General features: G+C 30.6%; 1 protein-coding gene, 1 long non-coding RNA gene and 1 pseudogene across 2 annotated transcripts; all 3 read left to right on the plus strand.

Moving 5' to 3' along the window:
- Positions 1–1,434: 1,434 nt before the first annotated feature.
- Positions 1,435–6,677, plus strand: LOC149892972 (uncharacterized). Its single transcript, XM_090101245.1, has 7 exons — positions 1,435–1,852; positions 1,937–2,048; positions 2,273–2,410; positions 2,621–2,842; positions 3,959–4,264; positions 4,471–4,743; positions 6,169–6,677. The coding sequence occupies exons 1-7, from the start codon at positions 1,538–1,540 to the stop codon at positions 6,333–6,335; spliced, it is 1,533 nt and encodes a 510-aa protein (XP_089957371.1). The 5' UTR covers positions 1,435–1,537; the 3' UTR covers positions 6,336–6,677.
- A 5,490-nt stretch (positions 6,678–12,167) lies between these two features.
- On the plus strand, positions 12,168–13,470 carry LOC149892973 (uncharacterized; annotated as a pseudogene).
- A 1,124-nt stretch (positions 13,471–14,594) lies between these two features.
- Positions 14,595–16,841, plus strand: LOC145190125 (uncharacterized). The gene is made up of 2 exons (XR_016447522.1): positions 14,595–15,994; positions 16,077–16,841. It is a non-coding gene; the product is annotated as an uncharacterized LOC145190125 (long non-coding RNA).
- Positions 16,842–19,552: the final 2,711 nt, after the last annotated feature.

Genomic DNA, 19,552 nt, shown 5'->3' on the forward strand with positions numbered 1-19,552 from the left:
TAATAAATTTTCGTTAAAAATGAAAGTGTTTTTAGTGGGATTTTTTAAAACTTTGACTTCGAATTAGAGCACTTTCCGCTAATTTTCAGGTCTATGTTTTTATATTTTTCTGAATCAGCATAAAATTTTCTATCATAATCAATCATAAAAAAAAAGGGGGGGAGGAAGGGGGGGGGGGTGGGGGGGGGGGGAGAAACTGCAGTAGCGCCTTATTTTCTTTTGTTTGTTTTCAAAACAATCAAACTTGTTTTTGAAGAAATTCACATTATCAGAATTGATTATCTCTCCTGTTTAATTATTCCCATTGTTAACTGTTCTGTTTGTGAAGAAGTTAAATCTTGTTGTAAAATGTGTAAACTGCTTTTGCATTTTCTGAGTATGACCTCTTGTTATTGCATATTTAATTATTTTAGGAGGATGATTCCATTTAATTTATCCATATTTTTACTTATTTTATAAAATTGAATCAAATCACCTCTTGCTCCATCTCCAATATCCGGTGCAAAAGGATCAACAAAAGACCTAATTTAGTTATCTTAAAGACGCCTTTTCAAGATGAAAAAAGACGTCTTGAAGATATCTCAAAAAGGTCTACGTTGTACGTCAAAAAGACGTTTTAATCAAGATTGTTTAAAGACGTCTTACTGAAGAATGTACGTATAAGAGATGGACGTGCAACTCATTGTTTTACATCAAAGAGGCTGCAGAAATAAGCGACTCTTGCGAGTTTCCGATAAACTCTAAATTTTCACCCGTCAACAAAAAAATCTATCAAAATAACTGCCCACAGATTTAAAACAGAAACTCTGATCACGTGGTATTAGTATAAACTTTAAAAGCATTTGTTTAATAAGACTGTTCCAGGATAAAGTAACTACAAAATAAGCATAAATAAGGTTTTTAACTTAACATTTAGTTATATCTAATACAAGTTATTGTAAAACATCAAAAAGTTTCAAAATCAAAAAGATATTTTATCAGAACGTATCGAATCACATCAAAACTCAATAAATATCGTTATTCATTTTTAACGACAATTAATGCGATATTTATCGCTCATAACAATACGATGCAAAAAATGAAATTATACCGAAATATATATCAAAGTATATGATAATATTTATGACAATTAAAATAAGTGGAAATGTATAAGTGATGCGTTAATTTTGCGGTTAAGTGTATAATTAAATGTTTATTTAAATGATAAATATTAATAAAAAATCACACAGCCTACTTGATTCACATCGTAAATCACATGTCTAGGTTAGTGAAACTTGTAATTAATTAATTAGATTAATTTACATCATTTTTCACAAAAACACAGCAGTATCATACTCGCACATGGAGCTGGCGGGTTTTATTAATGAAAACTTAAACACCTCATAAATATTCAATAAGTCAAGAAAGTTTATTCACCATTTGTTTGACTTTTACTTCTGGATACTCTCAAAATGTTAGAGATCAATTATTATTTGATTTTTTAAAAGGGTACAACGTTTAAATTATTTTAATTGTATTAAAAACAGCAGCTGTGAAGATGGTTTTCGGTGTGAAGGTGATGCTCTTATATTTATCAAAAGTGCTTTCTGAGTACATCTATCCTGAATGGATATCCTCCTCTAGCTCGTACACAATTTTTAAAAACACCAGAGTGTCGGACACTAACTACATATCTAGCACAACTCTGAACTCTTTTGAAGACTGCATACAAAGTTGCTCAAAAACGGACTCTTCCTGCAAATCAGTTGGTCTTCAGATCATCGACAACAAAACAATCGATTGTAAAAGATATTACCAAGACTCACCTACAACAATAAAGCAAAGTGGATACTTCTTCGTCACAAAAAAAGCGGTAAGTTTGAAAGTCCAACTCTTTATTAACTTTTTATACAGTTTGCTTCCATTTCTATCGACTTAAGAGTATGAGTACCTTTAGGCTCGCTGTTCTCAAAGCTGCAATTTAAAAAAGAATGCTTGCGGAAAATGCAAATGTCAGCCCTCATGTTCTGGAAGAAATAGAAGGCAGCATATTTGTAACTGCGTACAAGGTTTATTATTTAATCCCTAAATCTTAAACTTCAAAAGATTTCATGAGGATCCGAGGTTAAGTTAAAAAATAGAGTTTTTATGTCGGAAAAAACATAAAGTATAAGGAAATATGTTACAAAAAAGTTTGTTTGCTGTTATTCTTGTAGCAATTTTTTTTCTTCCATGTTATGTCTTAAAACATAGCACGTAAGAAGAAAAACTGCTTATAACAACTTCTTTTAAGCTGCTGGAGAGAAAATGAGTTGTCAAAACCACTATCAAAGTGGATTTAACCAAACAGGAATCTACCAAATAAATCCTACCGGCAATGCTCCAATTACAACATTGTGCGAAATGAACAAAAACCAGTCACAAATTGCAGGTACAAAAACATTGCATACATAAAAACTTACTACCCAGCAAACATCGAGTCTAAAAAAGATGTCTTTTAGAGGTATAAAAAACGTCTAATACGTCTAAAAGACATATTTAAGACGTCTTTTTTAGACTAAATGTTTGCTGGGTAATGCCTGTTAGCAAGGAAAGAAGTTTGAATAAATTGCTTCGCATTAATCAATGTTTAATTATTTAGTGTCAGCGTGTCCGTTTGTCAACAACCTGGTTGTACACAGTTATAATTCCTATGCCTTTTATCTTTTTAACTACATGGATGATTGCACCACGTTTTGTAGGAATGAAATTTATAGCGGAAAAAGTGAAATTAACATAGCTAAAATGATATATGGAAACTGTGAATGCATTAAAGGATCAATCAGCAATCAAAATTCAATTTACATGACGTTCTGCAAACTTGGTATATTTTTCTTTTGTTATTAAGAATAAATGTTTTAAGTTTTATCTTTTAATTTGTTAGAAATCATTCTTCATGACAAACCAATAGCACAATTCTTAAACGATACAAAAAAGTTGTTTCTTCTACACCTTGATTTTTAAAAATAACTTTTTCTTTATGATGTCATCATCAGACTTAACCGTTTTACAAAACAAAATGCGCGGAAGAGATTTAGCAAAATAGCTTCAAACTTAGCAAAAAGAACGAAACCAACAAGTAAAAGCAATTAAAGTGAAAAATCTTGCATAATTTTCATTCGACTTTTGAACATAATGCAACAATTCTGCATTTAATTATTAATCTTGATAAAAAAGTTGATTATTGAAAAGATGAACAACTGAAAATTTTGCGAAGTTTTTTTAATGTAAATAACAACAAAAATTTGTAGATTAATTTGAAGTTGAAGAATGTTCTTCATGAAATTGCAAAAAGGAGCGCATTTTATCACAAATTAGTAGCAAATCATTTGAAGAAAGAAATTTTTAAGGAGATAATATTTTAGGAGATAGAAGTTCTTTAGGAGATAATATATACGTAGATTCTATATACGAATTTAAGGCGAACAATCTTTTATTTAACAAGCTTGTTTAAGGTTTTTTTTTTAATATTAAAAATGTTTACCAGGTTATTTACATGTTATCACTTAATTTATGTTTTTTATTCAAAAAAAAAAACAAAAATCACATTCTTTGATGGCAGAAAATTTTTTAACCGAAGTAGAGAATAAAGAGCATTAGAAAATTTCATGAATTTGAAAATATAGAGGAATTTCTTCTCTGAAATAAAATCTTTTTATCACCTTTTTTTTGATTTTACAAAGTTTTGAGTGAAACCATGAAAAGCTTAAGGGAATGTAGAGATTTCCTTGTTTCGAATTCAAAGTCCATCAACTGTTCTTTTACTCTACTTCAATATTTTTTATTTTATTCAACTGAACGGTCGGGATCTTCGGCTAATTTTAAAAATATATTTGTAGGTATTAAAAAATTATCGTTAAATTAAAGTCATATTTAAGTCTCTCGTTTAAAATGTAAAAAGTGGTTTGATTTGAAAAGGTTAAATTTAAATATTTTACAGATTCAAATGGTCAGCAGTATCATTGCAAATATGAAACAGATAGTGATACGATAACTGGAGTCACTGTCAGCGCGCAACAATATTCAAAAGAGCTATGCGTTGAGAGATGTAAGTCTATATATACAGACAGCCCGTATTATCAAAGTGTATTCTACTTGCGTGGAGTAAATACGCAACCTCAATACTTATGGTGCGAATGTGTATTTGGCTATTCAAACTATCAATATGATACAGGTTCATACTCTACATATATTTCGTGCATTTTTCAACCAACGAGTCCTTCACCAACCATGTCCAGCAGTTTAGGTATATCTATATTTATATTATCAGGGTTCCAACGGACACCCTAACATGTACAATCACCTAAACATGCCGCTGTATTATTTGCCGCATAAGAAATGGTTCTCGTTGTTAGTGACATATATTTATTTATTTTTGGTTGACCTTTTTTTATCAAGGAGAGTATTAAAAGACGTGGTGTTTCCACAACTATAAGAGGCTTTTGTTTTTAGTTTGGATTCCAATGATGACTCGATATTCCAGTTGGGAAAATGATTTTTGGGACAAAAACTACGAAGCTTATATAGGTGGATTTGGTCTTGTTAATCAACAATGGATCGGTTTGGAAAACCTTTATAAAATAACCAGTGTGTTAAAGACAAACATGCGAGTAGATTATTCTTTTATAGATGGTATTACTGAGAGCACAATCTATTATGATGTTAAAGTTGACACAAAAGAGAATCTCTACCGATTCTCTTACGCGAGTTATGACTCAAGAGGATGTAAGTTTTATTCATTTTAAATTTCACATCGGTAACTATTTTTTTCCTCTCATCATTTTTCATCAGCAACGAAGTAAAAATGTCATTTGAAACTAGATCGCAAACGTTGAGATTTAAATTTAGCTTTCGTTTTTAAAGTTCAAAAGTTTTATTAAAAAAAACTCATTTTGAAAAATTGAGAAATTTAAAAGTTGTTATTTTTTTACGTTAAAGTTGAGTTTTTGACACGTTCCTAAACTTAATCACCAAAACTGTGTTCTCTACACAAAAATTGATTTTGCTTAACTTCCAAAATTTTTTAAAGTTAGAAAGTACTGAACGGCGCAATGTTTAATCAAAGTATTATTTAACGCAAAGACGGCTTAAACTGGTCTCTAATGAAACACATTGTCGTCTTACCTAAAACGTTCCATAGTTGCTTTATTTAATACGCATTAAAGACGGCTTTAAAAGACGTGTGTGTGTGTGTGTGTGTGTGTGTGTGTGTGTGTGTGTGTGTGTGTGTGTGTGTGTGTGTGTGTGTGTGTGTGTGTGTGTGTGTGTGTGTGTGTGTGTACTATTACCTTTCAGTCCTGCCAATACAACATAAATATATATATTTATATTTTATTGGAAGGAGACTGAAAGGTGGTGACATAAAATAAAAAGGTGTGAAAATATGAACTATCCAAATGCAATAACTGAAAAAAGAGACATGATATACTATAGAAATAAATTTCACAGCAACCACAAAAAAGAGTACATGATTACAAAATTTTATTATGATTATCGTGATGCTGGTGCGTTTTTTAACATGCCCTGAATAAATTTATGGACTGTCTTCTCCGATTCCTTTCGATAATGTCTTTTGGACAACTGCTAAAAAGAGAAAATGAATAAAACAATAATTGGTCAAGAAAGTCATTAAAACTTCTCTTTCCGCCTCTCTTTTGTTTATTTTGTTTTATTTTCTGAAATCGGATTTCAAAGCTGAGCGACTGAAGAAGCAATCCAATCGGTTGTCAAGTTTCTCTCTCTCGAACGGTGTGTTGCGTTGCAAACTTTCTGACCATCTTATATTTAAATTTATTATCCAAAATGCACTTATTTCTAAAACTTTTTATCCATTTTAAATGTTTACCACCCTTTCTAATTGGAATGTTAAAATCAGGTTTTGGGAAGGTCCAATAACAAAAACGTTTTTCAAAAGCTATGTAAGTAAGAATAAATTTTCTAATTCTTAAAATAACAGTCCAATTACAAAAATCTTCCATGTCACAAATATCACTCTTTATGACATTGTTAAAGATTGAACTGCAGTTGAATTGAGACCGCAAACTTTTTGAGATTTCCTATTTTAGAAGCCTCACTATATATCGAGTATTGCGTATTTTTATATTATGCAATAAAAGTTTAAAATATTTTTCTTTTTTTTTTTCCCTTTAGCTTATGAGTTCGATAGATTTTATGCGCAAGGAGCAAAGTTTCTTTCATGTAACAATTGGTGGTCATACCAATGCGACGACAAGATGTATCCAACTTCAGTTGAAGGAGCTCGCTACAGTTCTGAAGTAAACCTTCGATGGATTCAGTTTTTACTCCAAACTAATTAAGCATGTTTCATGTTTTTGATGAAACTTGTGAAACCTTTAGGTTAGGGCGGGTAAACTCGGCATGGAGATAAAATTGATATCGTTCAAATGTTACAATAACTTTAATTTATTTTATTTTAACTTTATGTCTTACACAGAAATGTATACGACAATTCTTTTCAATTTTTTTTTTTCTTTTTTGTTTTTAACTTAACGTTATTTTATTTTTTTCGATTACAAAAAGTTTTTTTCTTTAAACAACAAAATAGCAGTTTTTATTTAAAATTTTCATTGTAAATGAAATGTAGTTTATGCAAATAAAAAAAATTACAGAGTTACAGAGTTAACAGAGTTACAAAAAAATTACAAGTTTTTTTTTAAAATAAAATTCTTCACTGAAAAAAGCAAAACTAAAAAGTATCAGCAAAAATCCAAGGTCAGCATTTTACCATAAAAGGAAAAAAGCAAAATCTCTATTCACAGCGTCAAAAATTTTAATGAAAAATCAGTTTAGGCCCGTTTTAAATCTTCAATTATAAACTTAAATCATAAACATTTCATTTTACGTTCTGATTTATGTATAAGCAGTAAATGAACCTTTCCTTTTAAGTTTGTTTAATGAGTAATTTCATATTCAGAAACTAAAACTGTTTTTCAGGATACATCAAGAATTGTAACATTTAATTCCATTGGCTATAAAAACTTTTGAAGACGTCAATATTACAGAAGCTTGATTTCAAAGAAACGTTTTTTAGCGCAAACTTACTTTTTTAAAAATAAGTTCTCAATGAGTAATTGCTTTACATTATCGTTTGGAAATTTCCAATAATGCATATAAAGTACGTAGAACCTGCGAAGATCGCCTAAAAAGGCCAATCGGTACCAATACCTGAGTGCAATCTATTTTTTCAATATTACTATTTTAAACAATTTAACTTTTTATAAATAACTGAATAAGCAACTTACCGAGAAGATAAATCAATTGTTCGTGAAGCTATTAGGATCTGTTTATCTCCAACGACACCATTAAAAAAAAAATAAAGTTAAACATAATCTCACGTGCAATTAGAGGACGTTCAGTTGAACGTAATTTATTTTCAAGATCAATCAACTCAGCTTTTTGACGAGAAAATTATTTCAAGCACCATTTAAATCGCAGTTTATCATCTCTTAAATTGGGTGATGGGAAAACTGGTAACGATATGAAGTTGTTCAGCGAAACGTGTAAGAGTTTGAAGTGTTCTTTTAGACTATTAGAGAATCCCGCACGAGTAAAAAGTGTGAAGAAAATTACGAATTATATACAGAAGAGGTTTTAAGTAATGAAATCGATTTGTATAGAAATCAAATCGGTATAAAGGCGCAAAGCACCCTGTTCTAGAAATCAGGCAACATATAATCATCTTTGGCAGCTAAGGAAACTAGCAATTAATATTTATAACTTATTTCATTTTTAAAAGCATCTAATGATTTAAGTTCAGAACTTTAGAAAACTCACAATCTTGAATTGGCTCAGCTAATTTTAAATCTGTGTTAATAATCTGTGGTTGGAACCAAATAGTTCAACAAAAACCAAAATGTACGCAGTTTGATTTCCCTTTTAAATAAAAAAGATGTCACTTCTTATCAAATATTTAGTTAAAAAATAAATAGTTAAAAGAGAAACTGATTCACTGCCCTGATTGGTGTGTTTCTCAAAGCTTAAAAAATCGCTTTTTTAAAAAGATATAAACACTTGAGAAGGAAATGAAAGCTCCCAATGTAAGCTTCAGTATTTGGTTTTTCCGTTAACAAGGAATAATTGCGATTAAAGTAGAAACTTCTACAAAAGTTTTTAATTTAAGTTGAGCTTTATGAAGTTTATTAAAATAGAACTCTTAATGCGTTCTATATTATTTGCCAAACATTCACCTCATGTGAAAGCGAAATCCGGAAAGAGACAAGCAGTGTTCACGATTGAAAAAGATTCAGCCGCTCTCTTTTTATTGTTGCAGGGGAAGCTGTTCAAAACGTTAGAAAAATGGTGGAAAGTTAAAATAGAGTAAAAGTGGATCAATTTATACATTCTTACTAAAGCGGTATTTCTATGGACATATTTGAGTTGATTTGTAAAGTTTAAATAGAAGGCGAATTTTTTGTGGATGGGAGTTTTTTATTAGCAGAGAAAATGTAGAGTTGAAACGTTGCGTTCGCCGCGAGAAAGCAACATATACGTTGTTAATAATTTTTACCGCATGTAATTTATAAAATCTATCTTCATTTAATTTATAATAAAACTATTTTTGTAATTTGGGAATATTTATAACCTAATAAGATTTTATTACCCATATACTTTTTTTATATTATTTGTTATTATATTATTATCTATTTAATGTTTGTTAATTAATTAATTTTGTTAAATAACAGAAAAATATTTAGTAAAATTACGAAGATGTAAGTAACCTTACTATATGTTCAGACAAAAAAAAACGTAGAAAAGTTGCTGCTGAAATAGCAAGAATTGTAAAAAAAGTATCATGCAATGAATCCGAGTTGTTGAATAATATTTTAGTGTTTAATTCTTCTAAATCATGTCCAATCATAGGCGTAGAGTTTTAGTTTTCCCGGATGGGGCATAAACTATTTCGTAGAAGTTGAAAATCTATAATAAGAAATAAAAAGTTTTTTCAATCGGCATAAAAATGTAATTTATTTTCTCAATTAAAATGTGTTCATAGTATGGAGGCACGCATCATAAACTCATCGATCAAGTGATCAAGATCAAGAGTGTAGGCAATAACGCGATGGCAATTTAAAATAGCAAGATGATTCAATCGCTCCTGAGACATTCTAGAACGCAAATGAGTCTTTAGCCTTCGAAGACAAAAAAAAGAGAGCTCACACGTACATGAGGTGACAGGCATACATAGTAAAATATTTACCAGCTTTACAAACTCGGGAATCAGTGGAATTAATTGAGAAAGGACACTATCATGGTTTACAAGCTCATTCAAAACTGATTCAAAATCAATTAGTTGAGTATTCTTGAATTTTGCATGATCCATAAATATGTAGCAATGGAGCTGTAGCCTTCTATAATCTTCAAAGTCATCATTGTAAAAAGCCTCAACGAATCCAACTTCCAAGCACTGACCAATGAGAAATTTTTCTATATTTGCTTAATGCTCAGTGGTCTCAGTGGGTTCGAAACGGGTCGCGAGTCCCGTTATAACACAATCCAGAGATGCATAGTAAAACTGGTAGTAGTAGTCCTCTGGAGTCGTTGCAAAGTATGGAACTCCACTTCCAGTAAATTTTGAAGTAATTTTACGTTTCCGTGGCATCTCTGGTTTGTCAAGTAAACTACATTCTGCTGCTAAAACGGCTGCATCCCATAAGACTTTGAAGCGAGTATCATCCCCGGCTTCTTTTAACACCCCCTTAAGCGTGTTGATTATATTTCTTGCTTCGCAAAAATTAGGCTGAATTATCAGAATGATTTTCAAAATCCTCTAACCAGTTGAAAATGGCGGAATAGTTACTCTTAATAGATATAATGGACGGTTTTCTAAGGATCCATCGAGTGGGACAGAATGGCCGCAGTGATGTTCCGCTTTCTAGATCCTCTACATTTCAAAATTTATTGAAACATACCAATCGTTTTGGAGATCCACGGGTAAATGGCCTCGAAAATTTTGAATCAACAGGCTAAATCGACACAAAACGTCCATTAAACAGTTCTTGAGGTTCTCGGTTTGCTAAAATCCCATTAAAAGCTCCTCAATTTTAAATTATTAATTAACACTTCGAATGCAGATCGAAACTTGTTCTTTCGCGGACATATCCGTTGTTTCATCGGCCATCAAACTATAGAATTGTGGTTCCCTTATACTTTTGCATAGCTTACGAAGCGTTGTGTGAGCAAAGTCTTGTAGGATTTTGTTTTCAATTTCAGGCGAGAGACACTTCTGCTTCTCAGGACGATTCAACCATTTCTTCAGTTCCAGAGGATCGTCTGCGCGTAGTTTGAGTAGCATGCAAAAGTCCGAGCCCCAGCGCGCTCTACGCTTATGTGTCCAATTGCAAAAAAATACTTTGTTACCCGAGTCTTCTCCTAAAATTCCCGAAAATTAATGCTGGTCGGATGACAATATAAATTTACCTTTTACTAACTCTATCATTAGTTTTGAAGAATCTTGTGATAACATCGAATGGAAAGCTTGTTTGCATGATAATTTAGACAGTGATGATATTGATGACAATAATTGCGTAACAAAAGTGAATGAAAGTGTATCAGATGAATTAAAGCAACGGACGATTGCATTTAACATCTCATAGTGCTATAAATAATTTGCTTTAGAATTTGCAGAAATCAAATTTAGGTTTGCCTAAAGATGCAAGAACACTTCTTAGAACTGATATTGCTTCCTAAATAAATCTTCAATTTTATCTGATATTACACAGCTTACGATTCACATAAGTATTGATAGTATTCTGATGAAATATTGATGGTATTCCGATTCCAATTCCGATGGTGTTACGATTCACATAAATATTGATGGTATGATGATTATTTAACAGCTCAAACATTTCTCTCTGGCCAATTCTTGATTCGATTGTAGAACTTGAAGGTAGCATTGTCTTTCCTAGTTCTTGTCAGTAATGGTGGAGGCACAATTTATCAAGCAAAACATGGCCTATTTAATGAGATCCAAGCAAGCGCGACAGTGTAACTTGATTGGCCAACGAAGCAAAATTAAATTTTGAGCACTGCAACGCTTTCAGATTTTGTTTAGTAAGTATTCACTTCAAAATTGTATGCCCACATTTAACAGCAACATATTAATCTTGAGTTATATATTTAGATCACAACATTTAGCCCAGAAAAGTAATACTTGCTAAATGGTATAATAATAAAAATAATTTAACATGTATACTGCGGCATCAACATAATTGTTTTATATGTATTTAGGTGCTGCTAAACAAAACTTTGCCACTAGGGACACAACCAAGGAGATGTTTGAGAGGTAATTTTCTACGTGGCACTATGCATCGCTTAGCGGAAATAGGATTTTGTACATAATTTTTAGTGATTTTTCATATTTAAACTTTTTAAGTTTTTTTTTTGCATTCAGTTTTTAATTCTCTATAAAAAAAAAATTATTTTTAGTTTTTTTAAAACTTTTGACATCTTAAGGGTTTTTTTTAAGGTTTTAAAAAACTCGCATTTTTGTTAAAATCCTTTCAAAGTATATGATAAGAGTTAAATTTCTATATTATTTTTATGCAAAATTAAAATAATAATGTATTTAATTGAATGTAAAACAAAAATTGGAAAAAAAAAGATTTTTCAATAGCATTTTTTTGCTGATTTTTTGATTTCTTAAACATTGATTGATTTAAGCATGTGGTCTCAGAGGTCGCCTCGTTTTTTTTTGAATAAAATATAGCTACTGCGAATCGACTTTACTGCCATGGAAAAAAATTGAGGCGACCTCTGTGACCTCATGCTTAAAAATCATTTTTACTACTGTGAGTTTTCTTCAAATACCGACTAAATTCTGTGAGGTAAATGAAAATTCCGTAGTTCAATAACATACGGTAAGTTTTTATTTAATTAAGTTTTACCTTGTAATCCGGTCAAAATAGACATAAAAATAGTGGTAGATTTGCAATAATTCGCATAGAGCTGAAAATTTGTACATATCTTGAGCACACTATTACAAATAAAGTATTAAAAGTCCCCATCGATCCCATATCTGCAAAAAAAGTTATTCAAGGTTTAAGGTATAAAAAAATTTGTTTTTTTTTTTAAAAAAAAAAAGAAAAGTTTTTATCATAAAAATAGATCAAACAAAAGCGAACAGCATTTAAACGCATTTTTGAATAAACTGTTTCGTCGGCTTTTCTTTGAACTTGTATAAGAACAATGAAAAATGCTTTTTTCAACTAGTTTTTTCAACTGATTTTTCTCGTCTGACTTCCCAAAATTCTTGGAACAAAGTTACGAACGATGAAATACTTTTAGCGTTGAACGTTCCATTGCAGTTAAGAGTATCGAGCAGTATTTTTTATAACGATTGGAACCGTTTAATACTTTTATTAAAATGTCGCAACTATGTTTTATATGTAGTAAACTTTTAATAGCAAGTGAAACTGTTGTTGTTGTACGTGGAATGAAGACTTTGATTCATACAAGTGTTAAAAGAAGTGACGGTTTTTATGAATACCTGAAAGATCTGAAGTCTGTAATGATTCATGTGGTGTGCCGTAAAAAGTATACTCGGAAGAGTACTATTGTTGCAATAAAAAGACAGCAAGATATAGATCAAGTCAGCACATCTGAAAATAGTCCACCTCGTACCAGAGCGCGCGTAAGTGAATCACTTTTTTGTTTAAAAAGATGTTGCTTATTTTGCGGCGATGAAGCAAACGAGGAGGCCGAGAAGAAGAAAGCGAAGAAAGTTCAACGTAAAAATTCATAAAGTTCGGCGTAAAATTCATAAAGTTGCGACTTGAACTTAAAGAATCAATTCTGAAGGTAGCATGGAGTCGTTTTGACGAAGAAGCAAAAAAGGTTACTGCACGCATTGAATATGAATTTGATTTAGTTGCTGCTGAGGCTAAATATCATAATACCTGTTATAATTCTTTCTTGAGACCAACCAATGGGTGTAAAATCGGTCGTCCTCAAGATGAATCTACAAATGTTGCGATGGAAGAACTATTTAAATACATTGAAAATAGCGATGACTGCCAGTTTTAATTAGAAGAACTAAAAAATATTTCCAAAAATCCACATTTAGATAACAGAACAATTAAGACACGATTAAAGTTGAAGTTCGGTAATAAAATTATTATCACTGAAAAACCGGGAAAATTAGCGTTTATCTGTTTTTTTTTTTGACAATCAAAGCGATATTCTTAACCAAGCTTGGTATGAGAAGAAAAGCCAAAATAAAGAAGAAGAACGATTTCGAATTTTAAAAACTGCGGCAGCAATGATTTGAGAGGACATTCAATCATTGGTATTTGATAATACCAATTATCCCTTGCCTAGTCAAATGTTTGAAGATATTAACAGCGATATTCCAGAGTCATTGACTTATTTTTTAGAGCAAGTTATTTTGAAAAATAAACGATCTAAATTAGAACATTTAAAATTAGTTTGTACAAGTATCAGCCACAGCATTATGTCTGTTTTAAATCAAAATTGCAATTGGGTCTCTCAGTATTTTTCCATCGACGGTTCCAAACTTGTTATACAAATCTTTTCGTCTTTTGGTTTATGCGCATCCTACAATGACACTTTGATGTATGAGGATAATCATAAACCTACAACATCTGCTTCTTCAAGTCAACACTTGTATCGAGTATATTATCAAGTTCAAGTATGGCTAGGCAATCAACCCATCTGACTGGGGTTGGAAATTAGTAGATAATACATTAGAGCCGATGGACACTTTACTTCCACCAGCTCCGGAAAGACTTCTCAACACCCTCTTCTGCAATTGCAAAAAGGGTTGTAATGCAAAATGTAGCTGTAAAAAAGTCAGGTTATTATGTTCATCGGTGTGTACTAATTGCCGACGCCAGTCTTGCTCCAACGTTGGATCAAATAAATAAATGATGATTTTGATGCTATCAATGAGGAGACAATTGATGTATCTTTTTCACATATCCACCTTGAAAAAGAAGATGACTACGAAGAAGAAGAAAGCGAAGAAAATGTATATAATATATCACAATAATACGAATATATAATACATAATATGCATTTAATAATATATAATAAATGCAAATATTATATATATATTATTTATATGTATATTAATTTTGTAATATTGATATTATATTATATGAATATTAATTTCGTAATTTCACAAGAATTGCAATGTCTTTTCTAGCAATGTATCTTATATAAAATCGCCATATACTTAATATATTTTCGCTATATATTTTCTCGCAATATATTCTTGCAATATCTTCTCGCAATATATTTTCGCAAGCATTGCAATATCTCAGGAATAACGATTCTTATAAAAATGTATAAAGGCAATTTTATTAAATACTTTCATGATGCAATACTTTTGTTAGATCTTTATTATGATAAAACTTATTATTAATTGGAAAAAAAGAAAAAACTATTTTTTTTAACCTTTAACCTTTAATAACTTTTTTTGCAGATTGGGATCGGTGGGGACTTTTAATATTTTATTTGTAATAATATCCTAAAGGTATGTACCAATTTTCAGCTTTATGCGAATTATTGTAAATTGAAATGTTTATTTTGACCGGATTATTGCGATGGTCTTTTAAAATTATCAAAATGGCAAATGCACTCTTCGTCAACTTTTAACACATACATTTTCAGAGCAGGTGAAATATTTAGAAACTGAATTAAAATGTAGTCTCTTCAATATGATCAAACATTCAGTTTCTAGAGAGTTTGAGTATCTTTTGGAGGATGAAGATAATTCTATTAAAGTTTTAGCACAGGAGGAACGTGATAACATGTATATTATTTGCAAAGTCGGTGGTGATGTTCAGAGTGACCAATCTGAGTTTCAGAATGCAGAAACTATGAAGAGAGGTGTGGATGAACACACTGTGAATATTTAAGTGTTTGTACTGTTGGAGAGTTGAAGTAGAAAAAAGATACTATGGAAAAATTGTAATCCAAATAGTCCAGATGCAACCCATCATCTTATGTTTTGTTTTTCCAAAAAGACTGCTAGTTTTATTCAAGAGAAGTTTGAACATTTACAAAATAAAATTTTGTCTTTAGAGAATATTAAGTTTACACTTCATGACAATACTTTTGTTATAAATTCAAGTTTGTCAACTATTTATACCACAATGAATGTTGGTAAAACACTTAATGCTGTAATATCAAAAATGCTTTTAAAAAATATAGCATCTCAGTGCTGTCATGTATGCCAAGCAAGTCCTAAGGAGTTTAATTTGGAAACCATTTGGAATAAAGATAAAAATGTAGACAAGAATATATTGACTTTTGGAATTTGTAGTCTTCATTTATGGTTATGCAGCATGGAGTGGGTTTTTTTAATATTGCTTGCAAACTTCCAGCAGTGAAACAAGGAAGAAAAATTCCAGCCAAAAATAGCCAAGAATTTATTGAAAACAAAAAAAATTCCAGCACTTATTCAAAATAAAATTAAAAATAAGGGTATCTTTTGTCAGGAAGGGAAGTGTTACATCAAACTGGAAATGTTGCATAAAAATTCTTTAGTAATCCATCTGTGACTGGAAGAATTTTAAATTTGAATACCACTATGATCAAACTATTAAGGGACTTGCTCATTGATATGAATAGTACAACCGCAAGAGTGAAAATTTTCAAGCAGAAATCTGAATGTCTGTTTGGTCTCATTTCTGATGATCAGTTTTTAAAAACCATTCCAATGTCACAGTCTTTGCATAGAATGGTAGTTCATGGTGTTTCTTTTATTAAATATTTTAAGTATTCAATAGGTTCTTTGTCTGAGAGTGCCATTGAAGCCAGGAAAAAAGCCTGCACGAGTAGGTCATGCATGTTTAACTTCTTTTGCTAAAAATACTAGGGATACAGCTAATTATTTATTTATGGCATCTGACATGTACCTATACTATAAGAAGAACAAAATGCAAGAGGTACAAAGCTATACTGCAAGAAGATTAAGCTGACAACTGTTCTTAAGGTAAATATTGGAGAAAGCTATGTGTATCTTTAAATTTAAATATTTAATGGTATTGTTTAATTTTATTAATGATACATTTTAGGTGCTGGTGGTAGCCAATCTAATATTTCTGAAATCTTTTCACATAATCAACACAGTATGTTTTTTTATGCTCGAAAAAAAAACAAAACAGCTAATTGTTAGAAAAGTTGAAACATAAGAATCCCAAACTTTTATGTTTGAGGAAAAATTGCATCAATTGGCCTCAAATTGACTCAATTTTGCCATATTTTTGTTTTCTTCAAAGATGTGTTTAAAGTCCTATTTCTACTTAGTGATGCATAGTGCAATTCTTAAAGGCTTGTTGTAAATATTAAATGTTGCTCCACATAAGGACTGCTGAGACATGTTTAGAATGAAAATTTTAATTATATTTCAATTATATACATTTATTACAGTGAATACAGTTTTTTCTTGGATGTATAATTATTAGAATTAGAATTTGATAGATAGTTTCTATAATAAATAGTGTTTATCTTAAACTATACTATTTATTACAATAACAAAACTTTTTAAAATTTTAATGTTTGTTGTTAAATAAATTTAGGAAGTCAAAGAGTAACGGTTCGTATTAAGAAAAGAAATCAAGGAACATCATTAAATCGTGCAGCTATAATTGATAAGCAACTTTTAAACAGCTATTCTCATAGCCACATATTGTTAAAAACCTATTTTAGCATCAGAACCTTCATTCTGCATTTGAGGGGAATGGAACCTCTGGAGTATTTATTTTACTTTTATTTATAATAAAATACTTTTGTTATTTCCTTTTTTATTTAACATGAAAATATAAGTTGGAGACTAAAAATGTATGTAACCCCTAAAAAAGATAAACTGATATATCAGACTTAGAGTTTCAAATATCAAAAACTATCGGTTTTATATCTTTTTAATCAAAAATCGAATTAGTCCGGAAAAACCAACTAAAAAACCGTTTGTGTTTTCTGGCGGGAATCCCGGACGGGCTCCGTCTGGATCCCGCGGACAAAAAACGGCGGGTTACGTCTAGATTACCAGTACGGGCCCCGTCTTGCGGCCCGGCGGGGAACCACCCGGGTACCTTATGGGCTGGCTAGCTGGGTTACTTATTAAGTTTGCAATAACGAAAAATTAACAATTAATCGTCGAATGAAGTGGCATTCGTGTTACAAATGAAGTATCATAATTAAAATTCAAATGCCGAATTCGTACAAAAAATTAACATTTATAAAAAGATTTTTTCATCTTTGTCATTTTAAAAGCATATTGGTATAATTTCGTAATATTTATTTTTTCATTAGCATTCCACACTCTTAAAAAAGTTCAGGCAAACTCTGTCCGGAATGGTTCAGGTCGACAAATTTACCTGGGGTCACTACTATAAAACTCATTCCGATCGGAACTAAAAAAATTGTAAACCCCATTGCCTCTACTATAAACATTTTTTTTCGTATCGTAAAAACTTTCCGACGAAAATGTTAGCGGATTCATGAAAAACAAAAAGATTATCTAGTTTATCCATTGTTTTTTTACATTTTGTTTTGTTTATATTATGGACAGTTGTGCAAACTTTCAACTAAATGCCGCAAGAAAAATAAATTTTAAAAAAGAAATGTAAGTAAACCCAATATCCTTATCTTAAATGTATATTATAATTATTTCCAATTATGAATTTTTCTGTGCAACTACCACAGTCCTACGTTCATATTTTTTAGGAGTTTTAAGACGTTTTTTTTCAATTTACAAGGCCAGCTAATCAATATTTTGTTAAACGATTAAAACGATTAAATAGTTATAAGTAATTTTTTCACTGTAATTTTCCTATGTTATAGACATACCACAAAGGCAATAATTATATGTCATAAAACTTCAAATAAAAAAAAAATTTTTTCTAAGGCGTAACAAAAAACAGGCACACAGCCACAATTAAACAGTAATCTTAAAGTAGTGAAATTATTATGTCATGTTAAATAATTTTCATCAGATTACATCAAAGTTATTCTTTAATGTTATTGTTGCCTGTTTGTGTTGACCCTATACATAATACTATTCTCACTCATAGTTCATTATATTTAATGTGCTTTAATGTTTTTTATTTAAGGGTACAGAAAAAAGATGCCTACACAGCTGGAGTGTCATTGAGTTTGTCACAAAATGTTTACAGACTGTATTAAACAATTTAAAGATGTTTTAATGAGAAGATTTGGTGAAAAGTCACAGATGGCTCAAAAACACCAAAGGTTACCAATCTTGAAAAAAACCTGGGCATCTGAGGCTACCTATTCTAAAGCTGTTGCAAAAGGACTCCCAATTCCAAACATCTACTACCTAAGACATGTAATAATTTTTTTACATTTCCAAAAGTATTCCCTAGTATAACCAAGTTTAAAACTAGATTACCAAGTTTTATTCACATTAGATGTTAGTTTGGTTTGTTAGAAGCAGGATCCATTTTGACCAGACAAAATGTATTGGTCTTAAATGCAACTTATTATAAGCCCTTAAAAGGAAGCCTTCGCCACTTCTATTACACTATAAATAACAGTAAATACCTTTAAAAAGCATAAAAAAGTATCCTAAAAGTTGATCTAGCAAACTAAAATTGAACAATTCAATTCCATTTATTTAAAATTTTTTTTAGGAGAAATTAAAGTAATAATCAAGGTTGCTCTGACCAATCGAAAACTTTATTTGTTGCCTCCTGAAAAGTTTAATTCTCTTTTTAATTATTTAGTGAAAGTCGGTGGTTATCACATCCTTGATAATTTTTCATTTATAAAAAGTATTGCTTTAGTTTCACCTGTCTATGTTGACCCTTAGATGCCATTTACACATTTTGTATGTTGAAAAATTTGTGTCATTTTTACTAAAATAAAAATTGCCAGGCATCAGTTTTAGTTACCTGACAATATTTTAATATAGTAAAAGTGACCTATTGCCCAAGGTGTAAATGGTTCCTAGACGGTGCAAAACACTGCAATAATGCAATATCATAGTATAGAATGTAATCAATGTTGTAAAATGTTACAAACTTAAAATGTATTATTTAACTATGTAGGACTTCTGGGACAACATCAAACAAGTGACTACAAAGAAGGTGACAGATTCTAACAAAAGTAGTATGTGGAGTCAAAAGCTAATACCACTGGATGAAATTGTTTTTGACATTAGACTCAAATAGTTTTATAGAATATAGTACAACTATTCTAGAATTAAATTCTAAGTTTTTACATTCAAATTCAGTGTGTTCTGCTGTAATATAAAGAAATCTAGATAAAAGTATTTGTAATTGGCAAAGCAGTTTCTTTCATTATTAGTGACACTAACCTTAATAGTCTCTATTTTTGCAAATAATATTTAATGATAACCTTGGTGTTTGATATTTGTGGAGAAATTCATATAAAAATAGAGTTTGGTCTGAAAAAAGTAAGAAATTTATTCGTGCCCAAGTTCATATTTTAAATTTCTTACCCATTGTTGATTATCTGTTGTCGAGGTGGACAGTGAAAAATGAAATGTAGAACTTATTATTCTAATTTT

This window comes from Hydra viridissima, unplaced genomic scaffold (genome assembly GCF_058129835.1).
Source record: "Hydra viridissima isolate aposymbiotic clone 2 unplaced genomic scaffold, HvirCarnegie_v1 scaffold_1, whole genome shotgun sequence".
NCBI classification, from domain to species: Eukaryota; Metazoa; Cnidaria; class Hydrozoa; order Anthoathecata; family Hydridae; genus Hydra; species Hydra viridissima.